The 19,924-nt window shown below is 37.4% G+C and overlaps 2 protein-coding genes and 2 long non-coding RNA genes across 14 annotated transcripts; 2 read left to right on the forward strand and 2 right to left on the reverse strand.

Moving 5' to 3' along the window:
- Positions 1–26: 26 nt before the first annotated feature.
- Positions 27–9,200, reverse strand: LOC147508325 (uncharacterized). Of its 6 annotated transcripts, none has more exons than XM_086600871.1 (20): positions 8,688–9,200; positions 7,652–8,132; positions 6,519–6,586; positions 6,307–6,437; positions 6,105–6,201; positions 5,740–5,886; positions 4,766–5,066; positions 4,473–4,613; positions 3,969–4,355; positions 3,612–3,730; positions 3,290–3,508; positions 3,095–3,179; positions 2,950–3,006; positions 2,627–2,734; positions 2,186–2,389; positions 2,035–2,118; positions 1,505–1,648; positions 1,285–1,425; positions 1,051–1,194; positions 27–970 (listed from the first exon to the last, which is right to left on the reverse strand). In XM_086600871.1, the coding sequence occupies exons 1-20, from the start codon at positions 8,895–8,897 to the stop codon at positions 186–188; spliced, it is 4,053 nt and encodes a 1,350-aa protein (XP_086456997.1). In that variant the 5' UTR covers positions 8,898–9,200; the 3' UTR covers positions 27–185. The 6 variants fall into 6 exon arrangements, with proteins under 6 accessions (XP_086456997.1, XP_086456996.1, XP_086456995.1 ...); XM_086600870.1 differs by having other exon boundaries at positions 3,314–3,508; positions 3,969–4,391; XM_086600869.1 differs by having other exon boundaries at positions 3,969–4,391.
- On the forward strand, positions 867–1,501 carry LOC147508326 (uncharacterized). Its single transcript, XR_015218039.1, has 2 exons — positions 867–1,005; positions 1,180–1,501. It is a non-coding gene; the product is annotated as an uncharacterized LOC147508326 (long non-coding RNA).
- LOC147508327 (uncharacterized) lies at positions 3,303–4,120 on the forward strand. Of its 2 annotated transcripts, none has more exons than XR_015218038.1 (3): positions 3,303–3,418; positions 3,515–3,740; positions 3,982–4,120. It is a non-coding gene; the product is annotated as an uncharacterized LOC147508327 (long non-coding RNA). The 2 variants fall into 2 exon arrangements; XR_015218037.1 differs by having other exon boundaries at positions 3,978–4,101.
- Positions 9,201–9,352: 152 nt separating the features above from the next.
- LOC147508328 (uncharacterized) lies at positions 9,353–17,347 on the reverse strand. Of its 5 annotated transcripts, none has more exons than XM_086600878.1 (17): positions 17,140–17,347; positions 16,321–16,801; positions 15,331–15,398; positions 15,119–15,249; positions 14,914–15,010; positions 14,608–14,760; positions 13,396–13,789; positions 13,091–13,234; positions 12,590–13,009; positions 12,255–12,373; positions 12,113–12,170; positions 11,927–11,989; positions 11,632–11,799; positions 11,471–11,533; positions 11,052–11,276; positions 10,400–10,543; positions 9,353–10,321 (listed from the first exon to the last, which is right to left on the reverse strand). In XM_086600878.1, exons 1-17 carry the CDS (start codon positions 17,269–17,271, stop codon positions 9,513–9,515), a joined length of 3,669 nt encoding a protein of 1,222 aa, XP_086457004.1. In that variant the 5' UTR covers positions 17,272–17,347; the 3' UTR covers positions 9,353–9,512. The 5 variants fall into 5 exon arrangements, with proteins under 5 accessions (XP_086457004.1, XP_086457003.1, XP_086457002.1 ...); XM_086600877.1 differs by having other exon boundaries at positions 12,101–12,170; XM_086600876.1 differs by having other exon boundaries at positions 12,095–12,170.
- Positions 17,348–19,924: the final 2,577 nt, after the last annotated feature.

The raw sequence follows: 19,924 nt of genomic DNA on the forward strand, positions 1-19,924 counted from the left end.
CCAAAATCCGGCCCAGGCCCAATATCGAAGTGGTAATGCAGAACCAGAAAGGGAAATAAATTCGTACAACAGTACAAGTGTTCAAATACGAGGTTTAATACATATATATACATATACAGCCCAGGATCACTGGATACAAAAGTCCTAGATGTTTTGCACATTCACTATCCACCTTCTAATGCTACTTACCAAGGGCTAGCAACCAAACTGTTGAATTCCGATATGGCATCTTGAATGCTTTCTTTGATTGCATCTATGGTCCTTTGTAGGTCAGCTGCACTACGGCTTTTCGACTCCTTATCCACCGTAAGCACTTGGAGATTCATATCCAGTTGCTTGATATGTTCTTGTAACTTATCAAATTTAACCTTTTCTTCAACGACTTGCCTTTGAACTGTCTTTGAATTGTCATCAACCTCGTTGTAGCTATCCTTGATCCTTAGCAGCTCTTCAACTCGAGTTCGTATTGGTTGAACAGTAAAACCACACTCCTCGATATCAGTGAGCACCTCCAACTTGTTCTCAAATGAACTCCTAGGTTCGTCAAGTTGCAGCGCCATTGTTCTTTCCATCAAACTGGCAAATATCAACATTTGCCCTATAGCCATCCCTTCACGAGAATCCTCATTGTACTGTTCTAGGGGACCAAAATGCGGCTCTTGGGGCAAAATTTTGAAGACTTCCATAGACTCGATAGTTCCCCACAGAAGTGAGCTCTTAAGGAAAGGCAAGCTTCTACATGCTATAGGTTGAACCGCACCAATATGTTGCAATGGAGATGAATGTGTAGTTGCTGTGACATCAACTGAGGAATTTAGAGCTACTTCATATCCTTTTGCATTGTTGTATTGATCAGCACAAGATTCTACCGACCCAAATAGATTCCCCACCACATTTGATAATTGTGGGTGTTCAAAACTGTTCGTTGATGCCACTGCAGTGATTGCTAGATTTGAAATTAGCTGTTGATCTGTTGAAGATCCAAGAATGGAACTGGTGATCAAGGTAACAATTTTAACAATGGAAACTTTTCAATTTATTTAACATTACCTCCATTCATTTCCACTATAGGCACATCGGGGTTTTCATGACATGGAAAGGAAGTTGGATGATCCTTTTCAGTGGGGCTCAACAATAGTCTACATTCTGTCTGGATAACCATCATTTCTTTGCTGCCAGCTTCAAGTTCAGGACCTACAAATTGAGCAAAGTGTGCAATTCAATATGGACAACTACTATGTACATCACCAGAGTTAACAACTTTAGCAATGTTTTTGAAGTTACCTCCAGTCTTTTCCACCATTTGCGCATCGGAGTTTTCAAGAAAAGGACACAAAGTTGGATGCTCTTCACTGGGGCTCAACCGTTCTCTACATTCTGCCTGGATAACCGTCATTTCTTCGCTGCCAGCTTCAAGTTCAGGACCTACAAATTGCACAGAGTGCAATTCAATCGAGACAACAATTTTAACAAGAGAAACCTTTATAAATTCATTTAAAGCTACCTCCAGTCTTTTCCACTAAACACACATCAGAGTTCTCAGGAAATGGAAACAAAGTTAGATGCTGCTCTTCAGTGGGGCTCAACCAATGTATACATTCTGTCTGGATAAATGTCAATTCTTCGCTGCCAGCTTCAAGCTCAGGACCTACAAATTTGACAGATTGTGCAATTCAATATAGACAACTACCATACATCATCGGGTGAGGATGGGAGTCTGATCAAGTGAAAAGAAAATTTTAGTCCATGCCAGATGCGGCACCAAATCTCATTCTCTCGAAGATAGAGTGACCAACAATTCCAGCAATTAGTTTCCTTAGGTTAGCAGTTAGTTTCTGTTTTCTTGAGGGGTCTTAATGGCAACGACAAACCCTCCAACATAAATTTATGCACAAAGCAGGGCCTTTACTATCCGTTTTCTCAATCTCTTGGTTGTTTTTTTTTAAGTAGAGATACTATAATAAAAAAAAATTAAAATGTGTGGCTCTAGCATAGGAGTTCCTAATCATAGAAGAACTTCAGACTTTTTCACACCTGCTTCTGATGCTTTTATGCTAGAGCCTTTTGGTAGTCCACCATTTCTTTTCAAAACATACAGCACTTGCTTGTCCACCTCTTCTACATTAACACATTAACAATTAGCCAAACTAGGCTAACAATGCATTACAAAGCAATTCTAGATTACCTCTATTTTCTTTCTGTATTGGAGAATCAGAGTTGTCAATGGACATATAAATAGGTTGATGCACTTTTCCATAAATGCTCGTCTGAGATTCTGTTGCTCCATTGATGATAGATTTACGAAACAGTGGAAGAGATTGATTCTCTTCCACATTATAGCTTGTCTGAGAACCTGTCACTTCATTGATGGCAGATTCCTGATCTGGACCTATACAGTGCCACAAAGGATTTACAAAATAGATCCATTTGAAACATGACTTGGCGAAGTCCTATGGAATAAGTATCAAGTCTCCGAATAAAATATAAACTTCCAACATAAACTTTACCCAAGAGCATTGCTTATAATCTCCCTCTTCCTGATTTATTTTGCTTCTTTTATCAGTGGATTACAAGGACCCTGAGTTTTAGAGAAGTTTCCTAATCAGAAAATATAAGTATTTCATACCTCCCACTGATGGTTTTTTGCCAGAATCCTTTGATCGTCCTCTTTTTCTCTTCACGACATCGACTACTTGCTTGTCCACTTCACTGATGGCAGGTTCATGCTCTGGACCTATAAAGCGACACAAAGGGTTTACATAATGACAAATTTGATACAATTTTAGGTTTAATTTAACGGGAAAAAATATAATTTTCGTAATAAAATTTGTACAGGTTTAGTGATGGAAATAAAATGCACACAAATGTTGCACACTTTGCACTGTCCCAAGGATATAAACGCGTCTAGCGCTTTCCAAATCCAGTGTGCTATGATTAGTCTTTTCCTACCTTTTGATTCAAAGGCCATGGCCATACACAATGCTTCAGGCATTCCTCCAATATTACCTACAGAGTTAAACATGTGATGTCAGTTTTCGCAAAAAAAACAAATCCTGATAAGGAAAATAATATCATCCATTCAATAATTCACCACCTTTCCCCAATTCTTTATTAAGTGAACCTTTTGGTTGACTTCTTTTCCTTGTTGAAACACTCTCTGTTTGACTAGCCACCCCATCCTGTAGATCAGTTTGCAAAGCAAGTAGAGCATAAGACAGGTAATTAATTAATTAATATAATTGGTGATCACATAACAAAGAAACGCTGAACATGGTAAAAATATAATTACAATGCTATGCAAAGGTTCTTGAACCTGTCGTGTGGGTTGAGTAACATCCTGTTTTTTCTGACAGTGCACCAGAGGCTTAGGAAAGCCAAAACCAGCAGGATGTTCGGCTTTGACGACATTTGACTGAAGGTGAGAACTAGAATTTTTGTTATGTGAACCTTTCGGTCGATCTCTTTTCCTCGTCGAGGCATTCTCTGTTTGACTTGCCACCCCTTCCTCCTGTAGGTCAGTTTGCAAAGCAAGTATAGAAAATTAATTATTGAATATATACTTTTATGGTCACATATCAAAGAAATACAAAATGAGAAAAGGATAGAATTACAATGCCACGCGAAGGTTCTTGAATCTGTCTTGTGAGTCGAACAACATCCTGCTTTTTCTGACAATGCACCTGAGGCTCAGGCAAGGCAATTCCCTCAGAATGTTCGGCTTCAACGACATCTGAATGAAGGTAAGAGCTAGATTCAATTGACAGATTCCTTCTTACATTAATCAATACTAAAATACCTTTTGCCTTGTAAAACAAATATACAAAGGGTACATAGTTGTCTTGGCTGTACCTTTCAGATGGGGAACATTACTAAAACCAAAATATATATATGTTAAAAAACACAATATCTAGTAATACTAGAAAATATCTGGTTTGGGCTCTTGCGTATTGCAATTTACGGTCTTTTACCTTTTGAAGTTAGGGAGGAAAAGCTATATTGTGCCTCCACATGAGTGCAGCTTCGCGCAGATATACCTCTTGCATTGCATGCTTTCAAGGACAAGGAAACTTCTGCTGCTTCTGCCCTTGCCTTCCTAAAAGGTCTTGATGATTCTTCGTCTCTCTCAGGAGCTGACAGCATCATATTCTTCTGGCTCACAAATACAGCATCAGAAGGCAGGTCTCTTTCCCTAGGAGTTGAATTTGAAGTTGTTGAAACATCAACTGAGGAATGAAGAGCTCTCTGATCTCCTACTGCTTTTTTATACTCGTCATTGAAAGTTTTCTCCAAACCAAATGAACTCTCAACCACATTTGATAACTGTGGGTGTTTGAGACTCTTCATTGATGAATCTTCTGCAGTGATGGCATCATTTGACATATTTTGATCATCTGTTGAAGCTCCAAAAGGGCAGTAAAGATCAACCTAACCAGTCTCACAAGGAAATGAATAACAAATTTATTCGAGGTTACCTCCATTTTCTTGCAAGATAGAAGGAACGGACTTTTTAAGGCAACGAGTCAAACTTTGATGTTCTTCTGAGTTGCTCAAGAATTGTCTACTTTCTAAATGGACTACTTTCATGTCTTTGCTGGAAGCTTCACGTTCAGGATCTAAAAGGAAAACAGCAAGAGCCTCGTCATAGACAAATATGATACAAATTTGGGTAATTCATGTGTTTGAAAAAGTGGTAACAATAAAGAATCCAAGCAGTGGTAGAATGCAAACGATAAAAAAAATCTAAGCTTTCTATATTGCGACTTACATCTATTGCCTTTTGTAGTTAAAGAGCGGACATATTGTGATTCTACATCAGCATGACTTCCAACAGACGTTCCTCTTGCTTGGCACGCTTCTAGGGACATTGGAGCATCTGTCGCTTCTCCTTCCCTTGCCTTCTTCAGAGGTCTTAAAATTTCAGCAATGCCTTGAGGACCATTTTCACAGACTTTGTCCTTGGCTGCACTTGAAGTTTGTTGAGTAGCTATAGCAGTGGTAATAGCAGGGATGGTTGGTGAGCTAAGGGATTTGACACTTCTATCATTATCTGCAATGGTCGAAATTGCCTGAAACAAACGACGAATATAATTGTGTTGATCATGCATTATTTGGAAATCTGTAATATTCTTAAATTTCTGTATCCTAAAGAATGCAACATCCCATCTAATTTATTTATAAAATGAGACGAAAAACAAAAATCTCCATCCAACATAGAAAAATGAAACTACTTGCACAATGAAACCAAAAAAACAATTTGATGCTACAAGAACACATTATATGTCAACCAACCAACCAAATTACATTGAGCCAACTTTTATAAGCATTCAAAAAGTAACAGTCTAATTTGAGGAATTATTTTGAAGAAACAGTGCTTTTCCCTGACAATGTAGGTCCTGCTCCGCTTACTGGTTCTTGCCTCTCGTATCGATTAGATTCGCCTTCCATCTGTATCTGAACAAATCTACTGAATTTGGGGCTAAGGTAATAAGGTCTCTGTACAAAGTTTAAAGATCTTGTTTAATAACAACAGGCTCATATGGATTGCCTATCAATTGCGTTCTACTAACAAAATTTTATTTTCTGAGGCTTTATTGCCTTTCAGCTTGATTTCAAATCATAGTTCTAAGTCAACACTATATTTCACTAATTGCAAATCAGGATGATTCAACAGTCCACACTATATAGAAGATCCTGATCATGCGCTGAAAATAATAAAAGCTGGTCAGAAATGCTGCTTACTTGTTGTCGGTGGTTGCCATAAACTGGATAAGTCCCATATGCTGTGCTAGACGTGCTGGGATCTGGAAGTGTTGTTGCAGGTAAACCTTCCGAAATCTGACTCCTACAATATGCTCCATTCAACTGATTCCCATAATCCACCATCAACTGTCCAGCGAACATATGTGAATCATAGTAAGAACTTATAACAAAGTGAAGATCAAATACAGCAATAAAAAATGGCTTAAAACTCTTTCAAACGGATACCCAAAGAATATGAGGCAAAAAATTCAGCTCAACCTTATAAAAAGTATCGCATCAACATTTCACTTCTAGGTACTCATTTCTTTCTTTCTTGTGTCTGTGTGTGTGGACACTAATTTTACCTGCTTGTTTAGTGGATTTCTGCACCAAGAAAGACGAACAATTTCATTTCCAATAACTTTCATATTAAGCTCCCGCAATGCCACCTCAGCATTACTTCTGCAAGAGGAATAAAGACATGACAGAAAACTCGTTAGCTGAAGAATGCAACCATAGGCAACTGACTTGCATTTTATTATATTTCATGATATGATTTCCCCGTACCTGTTGGCAAATTCAACAAACCCGAATCCTTTTCGACTCGGAATTCTCACAGACACAACCTCCCCATGCTGAGAAAATATCTTCTTGAGATCTTCCACACTTACACCCGGATCTAATCCATTAACATAAATCTACAAAAAAGCAAAATTTTAGTCACCAAATTACATAAGTAATTAATGGGCAAAACAGACGGGTATGAGTGTATGACTCACGGTTGCGCTGATAGAGTTGCCATTGCACTCGATTGTTTGGGCAAAGCCTCCAGGTGATGCATATTCATCTACGATTATCGCAAAAGCTAATTTAAGAAACTTAAAAAGAATTGTTTAATAAAGTGACAAAGTAAAAAAATGTTCATTTGCTTCCATTTACAAATGTGTACTACTATTATGTAATTAATGCATTCTAATGGTTACCTACGTCATCAACCATCAAGGCATCACATGATTAATCAATAATCAGTAGATTGGAAGTAAGGAATGAAAGATTATCAGAACTTGTAATGCATCTCAGTACAGTGTTCCAGGTGTTTGAAGCCTGCATACAGGGTTCATTAAGAGCAGAGCTTCCAACCTGTCTCTGGATATATTTTTCACAAAGCTTTACATTTTTCAACCTCCTATCCAATTCCTTCCTCCCCAAGTAACATATTTGCTTGTCACTGTTAGTGGCAGATCCTATTTTCTCCAGGGTTACCATTCCTCACATCGAGGGTCTAGGGAGTATATAGACATACCACTTGTCTAATTTTTTTTTTTTTCTGGTACGGCATTACTATTAACACCCAGGTTATATTCATAAAAGAAGTTTCTTCCCCCTTCTTCTAGAGTTCCAGCTTGTACTAGACAGATAGAGTAATCTCTCTTTTCTCTCTTCGTTCTTCTTCTCTATCGTCTGTAATTTTCAGACACTGTCATCTTTCTGTGCACCTTTTAAAAGACTTGGATTAACTGAACGTCTGAACTCCTTTTGTAAGACTTAACCACTTCAACTGAGCTAACTCCTTGAAGTTTGGTTTTGTCTGGCAGAGTGAATTTCAGAATTTTAGCATGTGTGTTTTATGATACAGTTAGCAGGAACTGACTGCTGATGTAGGAACTAGCTTAGGATAACCAAAATCCTTCTGTACAACATAGCCAAGGTTAATCGACATCCCTTTGTACCTTGGGGGAAGGCTTGGGCAATGTGAACCGGTGTCTTGTAGTCTTGCAATGCACCAGTGCCTAGAAGTGTCATGTGATTCGGGTTTCTCAGACATGCAATTATCTCACCTAGATTCATCAACAAACCTAACCCACCTATATATGCTCAACATGCATTTGCATGAAAAATCCTTACCACATACCTTGTGATGGAGATTGTTGCTGAGATCCACACGATTTCCTGCAACTCGCAAGTCCAGTGCGCATGGGCCAACTACCACAATATGCTCCATTCATTTCAGCCATTGCTTCTGACATCTCATCATAATTGCCAAATGTCACGAACCCATAATTGTTTGAACGCCGAGTTTTTGTGTCAATGGGAATATGGGCCCCTATAACAGATGGATATATACAGGCAAAGGTTTCTTGCAATACAGTATGAGAAACATCTGGAGCCAAATTTCCAACAAATAAAGAGTACTCAGAATCCAAATCTGAACGCTTATCACCTCGGTTTAATGATTCCCAGTTGAGGCGGAAGGGTTGTTCAGTCTGAGGCATAGTTGTGCGGTTATAAGTCTTAAAAACTTTCTCAGCAGCTGCATGAGTACTGAACTTAAGCAATCCATACCCTTCTGATGCATCAGTCTGCTTGTTGCGGACAACCTTTGAGCAGAAAACCTGCAAGATGCCAAAGGTCCGAAATCACATTTCTATTACCCAGAAAACTTACTAAAAACATAAGAACGCTAATCACATTGCAAATAATTTTAATTCATTCCACCTGATATAGCCGAAAGAAAATGATGTATAAAACCAAAAGATAACACTTTCATTCATTTTTATCTAAGATTTTGGCTTGACATGTCCAATACACTAGTGGTGACAATCCCATCCACACACCAATCATGGCATTACAATGTGCCATGGTGACACCCTTCACCTACACAACTCATCACATTCCTCAGAAAACCAGCTTGCCCACAGACTATACTTAATGTTGCCATGGTAGAATCCCAAACAAGAGTATAGAAAAAATCCGAAATTTCTACTAAAACTTTGGTATTTTGACATATTTTAGTAAGCAAAGTGTGGATAAATGATGTATACGTATATTCCGTTTCAAAATTCCAAAAAAAAACTGAAACCTTTTTCCCAAGTTTCAACATTTCCAAGCTGGTAAAAAAAAATTTAGTAAGTAATAAAACAAAGCAGAGAATGATTTTTTTTTTTTACCTCACCACAGGGAGCAAAGCAAGCGTTTAAGTAATGTTGATCCATCCAAGAACGAAGGTTTCCAACTCTTAACGTTTTCTTGTCCACCTCATCTTCTCTTGTTGTATATCCTTTCCGCCGTTCCATGTTGGAGAGTTTAGGCCAGAGCTCAAACTGAGATGAAAAGGTGTTCAGGTGGAAAGTGTGGACTGTTTGTCCGAAACAGAACATAGAGTGAGCTGGATACTCTTTTTTTTTTTTTTTTTACCTGCTTATTGGTTGCCAACTGCCTTTCATCCACGTGTCTTTTTTCAAAGGCTTTTGGAATTAATAATAATATTGATTGAAGCAAGGAGTTGTTGAACGTGAAATTATACACCTCATTTTGGATGCGAGATAAAAAGCGCTTTAACTTACCCAGAGCCATATCAAGGTTTATTTTTGTGAAAGAAATTATGAATGATGAATAATAGGTTCAGTGTTAGGGTAGATGACATTATGACAATACCATAATAGGTTTCTCACGATGAACTGAATCTTCTGTGTGTATTCAATCAAGCTTAGAAATACTACTGGGCTGACAATAAAGGTTATGGGTAGAAATTTAATGATAATTTCACGTTAGAGATAAGTAGTAGTTAATATCTACAAGATTCTCTGATGCAATGCACTAATAACACAAGTCCTCAAAAGTCAAAACAAGGCTTGATAGATACCACCAGCTAAATGCCTAAATACATATAAAACCTGAAGTGACTAGATACAAAAATTCCACAAATTTCTTGATATTGTTTCAGCATGGAAGTTTTTCGCTGCATGCTCACTGTTTACACAGATCAAAATTTTCTAGATATTTTGAGAAAGTTCATCTCCAATGCTAGTCCACCAAGGAGAAGCAACCAACCTATTAAATTCAGATCTGACATCTTCAATGTTTTCTTGGATTTCATCTATGGTCCTCTGCAGTTCAGCTACATTATGGTCTTTCATCTCCTTATCCATCACAAGTACTTGGAGTTCCATGTTCAATTGCTCGAGAGAATCTTCTACCTCGTCATATTTAAGCTTTTCATCACTGACCTCCCTTTCAATGGCCTTTGACTTGTCATCAAGCTCATTGATGCTATCTTTAATGCTAAGCAACTCTTCAAGTCGAGTTCGTATTGGCTGAACAGTGAAACCACACTCCTCTATGTCCATAAGCGCCTCCAACTTGTCCTCAAGCGTACTCCTAGGTTCGTCAAGTTTTACCCTGCCTGTTTTTTCCAACAAATTGGCAAAGATCAACATTTTACCTATAGCCATCCCTTCACGAGCAACCTCATTGTATTGTTCTAGGGGACAGAAATGTGGTTGTTGTGGCAAAATTTTGAAGACCTCCATAGACTCGACACTTTCCCACAGGAGTGAGCTCTTGATGAATGGCAAGCTTCTACAAGCTTCTATATGTCTCGATGGAGATAAATGTGTAGCTGTTGTGCCTTCAACTGAGATATGAGTATCACTTTCATATCCTCTTGCATTGTCATAATGGTCATCAACAAATTCTACCAAACTAAGTGAATTCCCCGCCACAGTTGATGACTCTATGTGTTTGAAACTATGTGTTGATGCATCTACTGCATTGATTACTACATTTGGCATAAGCTGTTGATCTGTTGAAGATTCAGAAAGGGAACAATGATCAACCTAACTATTAGAAAAGAAAACTTTAGAAATTCATATAAAATTACCTCCATTGTTTTCTGACATAGGAGCGTCAGAGTTTTCAAGGCATGGAAATGAAGTTGGAGTCTCCTCTTCAGCAGGGCTTAACAATTGTGTGCATTCTGTCTGGATAAACATCATTTCTTTGCTGCCAGCTTCAAGTTCAGGGTCTACAAAATGAACAGTGTATGCAATCCGTTATTGACAAATAGAATAAATAATGGGAGTCTGATAAAGCGAAAAGAAGAGACTGTACATGACAGAGTTAGCAGAAAGTTTCTCTCTCAAGGATAAGAGCGGCCAACAATTCCAGCATTCAGTTTGCTTAGTTTAGCAATTATGTTTTCTTGAGGAGTCGTGGAATGGGAACTACTGTCTACTGACCTCCCAACATAAATTCATGCACAAAGTAGCGCTTTTAGTCTTCCTCCACTCAATCTCTTGGGGTTGATCTTTTTAATCGTAAGTTTATTTCAAAATGTGTGGCTCTGGCAGAAGAATTCCTAATCATAAAAGAACCTCAGACCTGCCACTGATTCTTTTTAACTTGAACCTTTTTATAGTCCAGCTATTTTTTTTCGAGACAAATACCACTTGCTTGTCCACCTTCCCAACATGAAAATGCTAATTATTAACCCAACCACTTTACGAAGGCATTACAAAGTGATTCTAAATTACCTTTATCTTTGTTGTCTACAAGAGATTCAGATTTCTCAAATGACAAATAAAGAGTATGCTGCTCGTCTGCGATAGAGCTTGTATGAGAATCTATCGCTTCAGTGATCATAGATTCATGGAAAATGTGATGAGATTCATGCTCTTCCGCAGTATGGATCATCTGAGAACCTGTCGCTTCATTGGCGGTGGATTCACGCCTGGGACCTATAAAGTGCCACGAAGGAACTACAAAATAGACAAGTTTGAAACATGTTTTGGTGAAGTCGAATGGAATAAATATATAAGTTTCCAAAATAAAATTATACAGTAGTAAGTGATAGAAGGTAGAATGCAAACAGAAATTGCACTCTATCAAGGACAAAAGCATCCACCACTTAAGAATTCCAGTGTGCTTTGATTAGTCACTACTACATACTAACCTTGTACTTCAAATGTCATGCCAGAAGACACAGCTTCTGGCCTTCCTCTCTTCTGTTTTCCACCTACAAATTTGAAAAAGAGATGTCCATTTTTGTAAAATAACTTCTTATCAATGAAACAAGCTCACATGTTCAACACCATTCACCAAATGCTTTTTTACCTGAACCTTTTGGTCGACCTCTTTTCCTTTTCAACAAATTCTCTGTTTGGTTGGCCACACCTACTTCTTGTAGGTCAATCTGCTTAGGAAGTAGCGGTTGAGACTCTTCTGCAACATAGCTCGTCATAGAATCTGTAACTTCATTAATGGTAGAATCATGCTCTAGACCTATAAAGTGCCACAAAAAGGTTTACATTATAGACCAATTTTACACAAGTTTTAAAAGGAGAAAATAATTGTCCCAAAAAAATAAATACTGCTCTCCCAAATCCTACTTTCATTAGTCATTACCCACCTTCTGATTCAAGAGCCATGCCCAAAGACACTGCTTGTGGCCTTCCTCCACTGCATTTTTTACCTACAAAATTAGACATGGGATGACGGTTTCTGAAAAGTAATTTCTAATAAAGGAAGGAATTTCATTTGTTGACTAATTCAACACCTTTCACTAATTTTTTATTACGTGAACCTTTTGGATGACCTTTTTTCTTCGAGACATTCTCAGTTTGACTGGCCACCCCTTCCGGTTGGTCACTTTGCTGTTCAAATAAAGGAAATGAATTAATAGAAGTATTTTGATGATCACATATCAAAGAACGCTGAACTAGAAAAGAGAGAATTACATCGCCACACAAAGGTTCTTGGATCTGTCCTGTGGGTTGAACAATAAAATGCTTTTCCTGAAACTTAGCATGAGGCGCAAGCAAGCCAATGTCCTCAGAGTGTTCAACTTCAATGACATCTGAATGAAAGTGAGAGCTAAATTCAATTAACAGTTTCCTCCTTAACCTATTCCACTCTATAAATGGCAAATCCTTTTCATTACAAACATACATAGATACAGGGTTCTCTTGGCTGTATCTTTCGGATGGGGCAGCAACAAATAAATGAATCAAATAAAACAATGGAACAAAATCCCGGCTTTTGGCTCTTTCTATCTCAACTTAAGGTGTTCTACCTTTTGTCGTTATGGAGGAAAGAATAAATTGTGCCTCCACATCAGTGCGGCTTCCCACAGATACACCTCTCGCATTGCATGCTTTCAGGAAGATGGGAACTTCTGTAACTTCTTGCCCACCCTTCTTGAGAGGTCTTGATGATTTCACATTTTCAGGAGCTAACTGCATCATATTCTCCTGGCTTGCAAATACAACATCAGAAGGCAGGTCTCTTTCACTAAGAGTTGAATTTAAAGTTGTTGAGACATCATCTGAGGAATGAAGAGCTCTCTCATCTCCTATTGCATTGTTGTACTGGTCATTGAAAGTTTTCTCCAAACTAGATGAACTCTCAACCAAATTTGATGACCATGCCTCTTTGAGACTCTTCACCGGTGCATTTTGTGGAGTAATTGCCTCATTTGACATAAGTAGATTGCCTGTTTAAGCTCCAAAAGGTCACTGAAGACCAACCTAACTAGTTTAACAAGAAAAAGTATACCAAATTGATTCGAGATTACCTCCATTTTCTTCCAATATAGGAGGATTGCACTTTTCAAGGCAAAGAGTCAAACATTTATGTTCTTCTGAATTAAAACTCAATAATTGTCTGCTTTCTGTGTGGACAACTGTTATGTCTTTGTTGGCAACTTCAAGTTCAGGACCTAAAAGAAAAACACAAAGAAGCTCGTCATAGTCAAATACACTACATATTTGGATAATTAATGACTTGATAAAGTGAAGAGAATAACACATCCACGGCAGTGGTAGAACGCAAAGGAAAACAGAATTTAAGCTCTTCTACATTGCAACTTGCTTATATTACCTTTTTTAGTTGAGGAGAGGACAATTTCTGATTCTACATCAGCATGGCTTCCAAAGGACAATCCCTTTGAATGGCACGGTTCTAAGGACATGGGAGCTTCTGTCACTTCTCCTTCACTTGCCTTCTGTAGAGGTCTTAAAATTTCAGTAATACCTTCAGAAGCCGACTGGCCCATATACTCCTGGACTGAAAATACAGCATCAGAAGGTATGTGTGTTTTGTTAGGAGTTGATTCACTATCCATCCAGCCAGACAAGTTCCCTGAAGACGACAGATCATTTTCACATAATTTGTCCTTGGTTGCACTTGGAGTTGGTTGAGCAGCTATATCAGGGATGGATGGTGAGATAAGGGATTGGACACTTTTATCATGGTGTGTTATGGCTAAAAATTCCTGAAACAAAAGTCCATGTATATATAACTATGTTGATCATGCAGAAATCCAGAATTTATAACAAAGCCCTCTCAAACTTCAGAAAAAAACTATGATGTTATCTCAAGGTTCAATGCCGGAATCTCTAATCACTTTGAGGGATGAAAATCCAAATTAAAAATAAAATAAAATAATCATAATCATAAATAAATAAAAATAAAAATGCTATGGTTTCAGTTACACCTATCAATTGGGTGATCCCATCCCGCCTCATCCTCTTCTTTCATTGACTATTCCGATAGAACTAACCTAGACACTCCTAATTTTGTAATCAAATTTTCCTGCAGAGCTTTCATGGAAACTCCTTTTCTTTTTCTTTTTTGACATCAATACTAAGAAAATGGCCACCGGCTGTTCTCAAAAGACCAACCTCAAGACTCCTATTTTTTGACACCCATTTACAACAACCTCTTTGACCAAAAAACAAAATAACGGCAAGGAAAACGGAGGCAAAAAAAAGGCAGAAGCCCAAGCACCACCCACTGATGCGGAGCCAACTAAACCCGAACAAAGAAACTCGTCAAAGACCATGACAAAAGTTAGGCCTCAATCTAATCAAGAAGTTTTGGCATCAAAGTATACACAGCAGCATAAATAACATTTGTCTTCATGTAGACGATGAGACACCATTGACTCTCAGCTTGACTTTGAGTCATAGTTAAAAGTCAACAATATAGTTCACTAATTGCAATTCACGATGATTCAACTGTCAACATTATATATAAGAGCCTGATCGTATTTGGAGAAAAAGATGAGAGCTGATCAGATATTCAGCTTACTTCTTGTTGGTGGTTGCCATATACTGGATAAGTCCCATACGCTCCGCCAGGCATGCTGGAGTCTGGAAGTGGGGTTGCAGCATACCCATATCCTTCAGAAATCTTACTTCCATAATATGTTCCACTCCACTGATTTCCACGATTCACCCTCAACTGGCAAACAAACATATAAGAATCATCGCAAAAACTGATAACAGGGTGAAGATCAGATACAGTGAAGAAAAACAGCTTTGTAACCATATTGTCAGTTTCATTTTATTTTCCTTCTCTCTCTTGTATGTGTGTGTGTGTGGATACCAACTGTACCTGCTTGTTTGCTGGATTTTTGCACCATGAGAGATAAACTGTTTGTTTTCCAATAACCGTCCTATGAAGCTTCTGCAATGCCTCCTCAGCATTACTTCTGCAAGAATAATGAAGAAATGACATATCACTTGTTAGCTGAAGAATTAAACCATAGGCAAGTGATCGATTTGCATTTCACTATACATGCTGACATAATTCCCCATACCTGTTGGCAAATTTGACAAACCCAAATCCTTTCCCACCCGGAATTCTCACAGACGTAGTCTCTCCATACTGAGAAAATGTCTGCCTGAGATCTTCAAGACTGACACTTGGATCTAATCCTCCAACATAAATCTACAATAAAAGAAAAATCTGACACCAAATTGCATAAGTAATCAACGGCAAAATGCTGATGGGTATGAACGTATGACTCACTGTTGTGTTGATAAAGTGTTCATCGCACTGGACTTTTTGGGCAAAGGCTCCACTTGATGCATACCCACCTACGATCACAAAGCTAATTCAAGAAACTGAAAAATATACTTCATATATAATCAGAAACAAAAATATGTCCATGTGCTTCCTATTCAGCATTCTAATTTCTAACTACAACGTCAACCATCCAGTGATTAATCAATAATTAGTGGTTAGGAAGTCAGGAATGAAAAGTTAACAGATACTTGTAATGCAACTCGGTACAGTGTTCCAGGTGTTTGAAGCTTGCGTAAAGGGTTCATTTTTAAACTGTCCTTATCTGTTTCGTAACAAGCTTTACATTGTTCAACCTCTGATCCAATTCCTTTCTCCCCAAGTAACATAGATAGATATGGCTTATTTTGTAAAACTAAAAGAAAAGTTAACTTTTGACACTAGTTTGATACCAGCAAGTGTCTGTGTCTGTGTCTGTGTCGTATCATATATAAGAGTAGTAAAAACAATAGTAAAAGCATGCATGCAAAGGAAAAGAAAAGTGGCAATGCCTAAAAACATCTCCCGACATGAGGAATTATATCAACTTTAGCTAACCATTTTAAAAAGTTAGCTAAGATTGGCTGAACATTTTCTGTAAGATGCTAAGCTTCAAAGTTCAATCGAGCTAAAAACTTATATTTGGTTTTGTTTGGAAGGGTGGATTTCAAAAACGTTAACGTCTTATGTTTTGGTGAGCAGGCAGACTGACTACTCCTGTAAGAATTAGCTGAGGTTAACCGAAATACTTTTGTATGTCACAGCCAAGGTTCTCATTGCAAAGTTGTAAGACTTGGCCACTATGAACCAAAGCAATGTCCTCTTTTAGCCTGGCAATGCACCAGTGCCTAGAGGTGTCATGTAACTCGGGTTTCTCAGACATGCACTTACTCACCTAGACTCAATGACAAGGCACCCTTATATTCTCTAGATGCATGGTAAATCATTACCACATACCTTGTGGTGAAGATTGCTGCTGAGAGCCAAATGATATCCTGCGGTTCGGAAAACCAGTGTGCATTGGCCTACCATGAAAATATATTCCATTCAATTCTGTCCTTGCTTGTGACCTCTCATTATCATCACTGAATGTCACGAATCCAATACTTTTTGAACGGCCAGTATTTTCATCAAAGACAACATTGGCCTCTGTGACAGATGGATACTTTCTTAAAAAGAATTCTCCCAACAGAGTACTGGTAACATCTGGAGCCAAATTTCCAACAAATAAGGAGTACTCAGAATCCAAATCTGAACGCTTATCACACACACTAGAAGATGCCCAGTTGAGTTGGAAGGGTTGTTCAGTCTGAGGCATAGTGATGCCATTATAAGTCTGAAAAACTTTCTCAGCATCTGCATGAGTGCAGAAATTAATAACTCCATACCCTTCTGATTCACCAGTCTGCAAGTTACGGAAAACCTTTGTGGAGAAACTCTGCAAGATGCCAAACGTCCAAAATAGCAATTATATGGACGGATAATATGTATGCATACATAAACAATAATCCACTTAAATGACTTAATATCAGTTAATATATAACTACTATGTAATATGTATGCACACTCTACGGCGTAGCTTTGGGCACATTTACGTACACGGGATACCGATATATTTCAACAACAAAAATGTCGATATATTTCAACAAAAGGAATGTCGGCATTTTGAACTCTTTTAACTTCCGTATATATATTATATTATATATTAGTAGTAGTGCAAGTTGAATAAACAATGCTAGATGTTTAAGAAAAGTTATTATGTATGGAATTGGTTACCTCTTGGGTAGTATGAGCAAAGCAATTTTTTAAGTAACCTTCGTCCATCCAACTTTGAAGATCTTCAACCGTTAACGTTTTTTTGTCCTCGTCTCCAAACCCTTGTTGTGTTGTTGCCGTCGCCCATTGCATTGTTTGTTAGTTTGTTTGAGAAGTTAGGGGAAAACGGTCAGGTACTCCAGTTTGTGTGAGTGTGTGTTGACTGTTGACTAAACAGAACCCAGGTGGCTTTTTTATTTATTAGAGTGTGCTTTTTTATTGACAACTGGACTTTTTTTATCTAGGTGTGATTTTGAGGCGTTGGATTAAACGACGTGGCTTTCATATTGACTGTTGATCCGTCTGGGTACGACTTACATGGTTTTGGTGGGCCGGGCATTTAATTTAATGCTGCCCTACTAAAATCTTGTTGTGGAAGCTTTGTGTTTTTAAGTTAAAAGTATTGTGATTTGTGTAGTGGCTGATGATCGGGAGTCATGTGTCCCATAATCTAACTAGTCATAGCACATGCAAGCAACAACTTGTTACTTATATATAGACGCCACATAAAACCATTTCTCTTCGAAGTCATTCTATTGGTGAGAAAAAACTATTTCTCTTCAAACTCTTCAAAGTCATTCTATTGGTGAGAAGCTACTCTGCTCAATGTAAAAGTTATTTTAAAATTTAGATAAAATATTTTATTCCGTCTGAATGTTAAAAATAAATAAATGTTGAAAAAAAACACACTGGACGGAATGAAATATCCCGTCCGAAAGAAAAAAAAAATCTCGAAAAAAACTTGCGAAAACCAAATGAAACATCCCGTCTGAAAAAAAATTGAAAAAACACATGAGACGAAATAAAATGTTTCGCTCCGAAGTTCATAACTCAACATCTATTTTTGTAGCAAGTGCTCCTCCTCATTGTTATTTATTGAAAAACTACTTTTATTATCACATTTGCATTGGCCCATTGTTTTTGGCTCATAAAGTAACAAGTTGTTATTTCCCCACAAAATTGCTTGTATTGGGGATGATATACGGCAATTGGATGCAATTTTGTGAGGGAAAAAAAGTGCCCTCGAGATCGAAGACACATATTGACTCTGGCACGATCAATTGCATGTATGCCCAAACAAATAAAGCATGATGAAAAGAGAAAAACATATGTAGTTACTGACGTTGTAGCAAAATTAGACAGTATAAATCAAAATTTTGGTAATTTTGAAGCACTGAATGAGATACCTAATAATATTATATCTTTTGCTATATGTAGTTGGATAATTGTGGATTCTAAAACCAACGTGTAAGGTACAAGAAAATATATAATCAACTAAGTTTCTTCTTTATCCATTAATATAAGTGTTGTGGTCGGGTTGTTCTGGAATGAATCGGCACTTAGGAGAGAGAAACTCTGCTTTTTATTGGGAATGAAAGAGAGAGAAATAAAAAAAAAACTTGTAACATAATTTCACCATTAATGGATAAAGAAAAAGTTTAGTTGATCAAATATTTTATTGTAGCTTACACAACGCATCTACCCATTATATAGTTGTAGTTTATATAGTTGTAGTTGTTAGTTGTTAGTTTTTTTATCGTATGTAAGTTTTGAGGAGGAGGGATCTTGCCAAACCCCATCCAGGGCGATTTCTTTAAAAAGAAAACAAATATTGAGAAAAACATATTATGGAAGTGTAAGAACTTAATGCCTGAATGCAAAATTTGTAGTTGTTTTATAAATTAGAGCTCACATATATTCAGAAGATGTTTTCCAAAGGAGAAGGGGTTGACAATAGACCGGTTTGCAGTAAACTCGATCCGATAAGGAAACTTATCTACTAGATACAAACCCACAAGTCCATAACCGTCCGATCTATCGTCACAAACATGCTCGTCCCGTTCACCATTTAAATACTAGGGTATGCCCGTGCTCTACGGCCCACGAGACCTCACCGCGCTTGCGGCGCTACCCGAAAAATGAACAATCATGTTCATATATGTTTTGGGTATGAACATTTATTATTCATATATGTTTTGGGTACGAACAATTAATGTTCATGTCTGTTTTGGGTATGAACATTTATTGTTCATATATGTTTTGGGTATGAACAATCAATGTTCATATTTGTTTTGGGTTCATGTTTTTTTTGGATATGAACACGGATTGTTCATACCTAAATAAGGTATGACCAATCAATGTTCATATCTATTTTTGGTGTGAACATTTATTGTTCATACCTATTGTTCATAACCATTAAGTATGTGGTACACATATCAATCTTTGTCTATCCATTGGTTGCCCAGGTGTGTTTACCAGAACTTTGTCATATCTCATTTCTTAATTTTCAATTCCATTGTTTTAAAATGTGTCCACCTGCTACAAAACAGAAACGTCCACCAAACTTTGCAGTTATGTGCAGGAGCTTTTGATTATCTATTCTTAATCCCAAGCAAAGAAAATATTACTTTGTGAGTATCATATATATGTTTGGGAGCTAGAATGTGTATGGGTATCTAATTACCCGAAACCGAATCGGAATTAGAACTGTTTATAGCGGTTATGGGTTTAAAAATGTTAATAGCGGAATTAAAACCGAACCGGAATTAATTAATACAATGTATATGTTAAAATTTAGTGTGTAATATATATTTATATAGATCGTATGTATGTATGTATAGTATAATGTACTCTTGTTCGATTTAAAATGGAAATTAATACATGCGTACGCACAATTTATGAGTTGTACTTAAAGTTTTTCTAAAAAATTCAAAGATTATCGAATTTATGACCATTATAAGTGTTA

Source organism: Coptis chinensis, chromosome 3 (genome assembly GCF_015680905.1).
Source record: "Coptis chinensis isolate HL-2020 chromosome 3, ASM1568090v1, whole genome shotgun sequence".
In the NCBI taxonomy this organism is placed as follows: domain Eukaryota; kingdom Viridiplantae; phylum Streptophyta; class Magnoliopsida; order Ranunculales; family Ranunculaceae; genus Coptis; species Coptis chinensis.